The following is a 3,165-nucleotide window of genomic DNA, read 5'->3' on the forward strand; positions in this document are numbered from 1 at the left end:
ACATTGGCCCAACAAGTGAAAAACCCTTCACCAATACATTTTCTAATCAATCTTTTAACTACTCAAAGGAATCTGTGTTTAGGCAGTTTAGAACATCTCCTGCCTCTCACAGTTGGGAGGCTCTGAACAATCACATGTGGCCGGAAAAACCCATTCAGGCAGGCTAGAGGATTTCCAAAGGAGTTTGTAGGTTAAACACTGTCACACCCAGGAATTATTAACTGGAGCTGTGAGCTAACTCTTTTTTCAGAGAGAGGTAGTGGGGGACAGCCCCCCGTAAAGTCAGAGGTGTAGGTGAAAGCACAAAGCAGAAAGTAGGCAGACTCTGGTTTTGGGGGTAGATGCTCGAGAATTTCCAGGGGGACTCCTGAGGCTCGATCCCGCCTTTGCGTATGCCGAGCCTCCTTCCTCATGACCTTTGTCATGGGCGGAGTGCCTCACGCTGGCTCTCAGAAGTGATAGAATTCCAGTTGAGCTATTCCAGATCCTCACTCAATATGCAATGTGCCGGCTCCCAGCATCTCCCCCTTTTTTATTTCTTAAAACAGCCAGATGCAGCTCAGTCGCGAGCTTCTGAATGTTCTGCCGAAGAATCCTGACAATACAAGGAAGAATGAATATGAGAAGCAAAACTAAAGCACCAGCAGCGATGTATCCAAGGATATTAGACAGAATGTTTTTTCCTGAAATGAAGTCAGAGAAAGTGTGAAAAAAGTCATTAGCTGCCCCAGCGGCAGTAAAATCCAGTCGAGAGTGTTCCAGGGTTTGTATTTGATTATGAAGTTTCCCTAAGTCCAGGCCAATGTCAGAGCTGTTCCAAACACCTGAGATATGATTTTTTATTTTTTCCCATTCATAATCTGTCTCATTTACCTTTAAAGATGTCACGCATATCCACCGGTAATCAGCGTGGCAAGACAGAGCCATTTTCACTTTTAACGCCTGTAACTCAGTCCCAATATGCATTATTGCCTCTTCTAAGGCATCTACTCTCATCTCCAATTTTCTATCTATAACTTCCTGTGTTGCTAGAGTTAAAGAGACATTTTTAGACATGGTATCAACATATTGGGCAGTATGCACTTGTTGACTCAATGATATTGCTGCCGCAGTAACAGAAGTAATTGCTGCTATCAAAGCCGATATTCCTAAAATAAGTAAGCCCACAAATCGCCGTTGTCGCATTAAATCTCGTAGTTGTTGTAACACGGCAAGGCCGTAATTGTCATACCAGTGGCTAGTCACTGTCACAGGTATCATGAGATAGGGTGGGCGTTGTAACACCACAAAAGAGCAAACATTATATTGAGGGGTCAAACAAGATGAAAGCATACATTGTTCACAAGTTACTATATTAGGTCCACCTGAATAATTCATGCGTACATTAAGCTTCTTGGAGTCATTAGTAAAAAGAAAAACATAAGGGGAGGGTAGACAAGCTAAAACAGAATAAGTAGAATTGCTATCTGGGCGGTACAAGGAGACAGGAGCAGTAGCAGCAAGGGCTCTCCAAATATCAGGTTGCCAATAGGTCTGTTTCTTCGTTGTATAAGACAGCATGGGAGGAACAAATTGATTACGATGCCTTCTAGTGGCATGTGTTGGCCAAGGAAGAGGAATCCTATCCCAATTCTCGAATCTGCCCTCAAATGTATCATTGGCCAATGGATCCTCACCTGGATTCGGGTTGCTCCAGTCCTGAATAGTATAATCTCCACCTCCTGGTATCCTATAATCAATCCTTGAATCATAAGTACAAGATGTCCAAGTCGGATACCCTGTACGACTGTCTATGGTGTTCCATACTTTCTCTGAAGGAGCAACCTTATAACAATTCGGATATTTTGGTGGAGATTTGGAATGCAGGGTTACATAGGGGTCAAGGATCCCGGGCATACGAGCCAATAATACCCAAGCTGATCGATGACGTAAAGACCAGGAATCTGTTATAATTATTTTTTTAGAGGCCCCAACACATCCTTCTTTGGTGGGGGTAATAAAGCTTCTAAGGTCATTGGGGAAGTTAAAGCAAACAGGGAAATCACCTGTTAATCCCCTGAAGGTATAGTTGAAGTTAATAGGATATTTATCTCTAGTGTAAGAAGTATAGGATCCTCCCAAGAGCTGGGGTTGGTCTGTGTTGACCCGTATAGGCTCATTATCCCAAGTAACAACTTGGAAAGTTGGAGGATCTGGGAGATACGCCCAATATTTGGTTGGAATAGGGGAGGCGCTTACCTGACAGGAAAGCAAAGCAAGCATGGCAATAAACAGTTTCTCAGGAGAAGCTGGAGATCCCTGTAAGGAAGCTATTCCCCGTGCCTGGTGGCAGAGTGTTTTTATTTGTCCCCAAGTAGGTATGGAGGCATTCCGGGTCGCCCGAGTCAGGCGGCCTGACACCCTTTTGTGAGGCAAAGGATCGGGAGGAGCAATATCCTGTATATGAAGTTGAGACATCTGCTTGGTGGGTGGATCCGTTCCTTGCTCATCCGGGATCTCCGATGTCAGTTGTCCCGACGCCGGCGGCGTTTCCCGTGCTGGCGGGGGGAGTGAAGGCAGAGGAGGTCCCTTCCTTTTTCGGGGTCGCGGCAGCTGGGGAATCCGGTATCCGAGGGGCTGAGACATGGCGAATCAATCTGTCTGGAACCCAAATTGGAGAATCTGCGTCCTGTGGAAAAATGCAAGCATATCCTCGACCACTGGTTAACAATGGGTCGGGACCTTTCCATTGTCCGGAAAGGAGGTCCTTCCATTTAACTAATGGTTTTGCATTCAGCTGCTCAGGGCACCAATGGCGAAGCATTGCAGTAATTCCGGCCGAATCGGCATTTAAAATATTTATTACGAAAAGAGCATGTTGCAAGATTTGATGGGGAGAGCTATACTTAAACTCCCCTTCTTTTAATTTTTGAATTTGGATTTTTAATGTTTGGTGTGCTCTTTCCACAATGGCTTGTCCCTGGGGATTATAAGGAATGCCTGTATTATGTTTAATTTGAAACTTTAGACAAACTTCCTGAAAAGACTTAGATGTGTAAGCAGGAGCATTATCAGTTTTCAAGGCTTTTGGCAGACCCATATATGAGAAACAAGTAAAGAGATGTTGTATTACATCTTTAACTGCTTCCCCTGTGCGAGCAGTTGCAATAATAACATGAGAAAAAG

General features: G+C 44.4%; 1 protein-coding gene across 1 annotated transcript; it reads right to left on the bottom strand.

Annotated features, from left to right (window-relative positions):
* Nucleotides 1–513: 513 nt before the first annotated feature.
* LOC123464628 lies at nt 514–2,770 on the bottom strand (the record flags this gene model as incomplete). Its single annotated transcript, XM_045161978.1, has 1 exon — nt 514–2,770. A coding segment is annotated over exon 1 (2,112 nt), but the record flags the coding sequence as incomplete, so codon positions are not given.
* Between the last annotated feature and the right edge of the window lie 395 nt (nt 2,771–3,165).

This window comes from Bubalus bubalis, chromosome 10, assembly GCF_019923935.1.
Source record: "Bubalus bubalis isolate 160015118507 breed Murrah chromosome 10, NDDB_SH_1, whole genome shotgun sequence".
Lineage (NCBI taxonomy): Eukaryota > Metazoa > Chordata > Mammalia > Artiodactyla > Bovidae > Bubalus > Bubalus bubalis.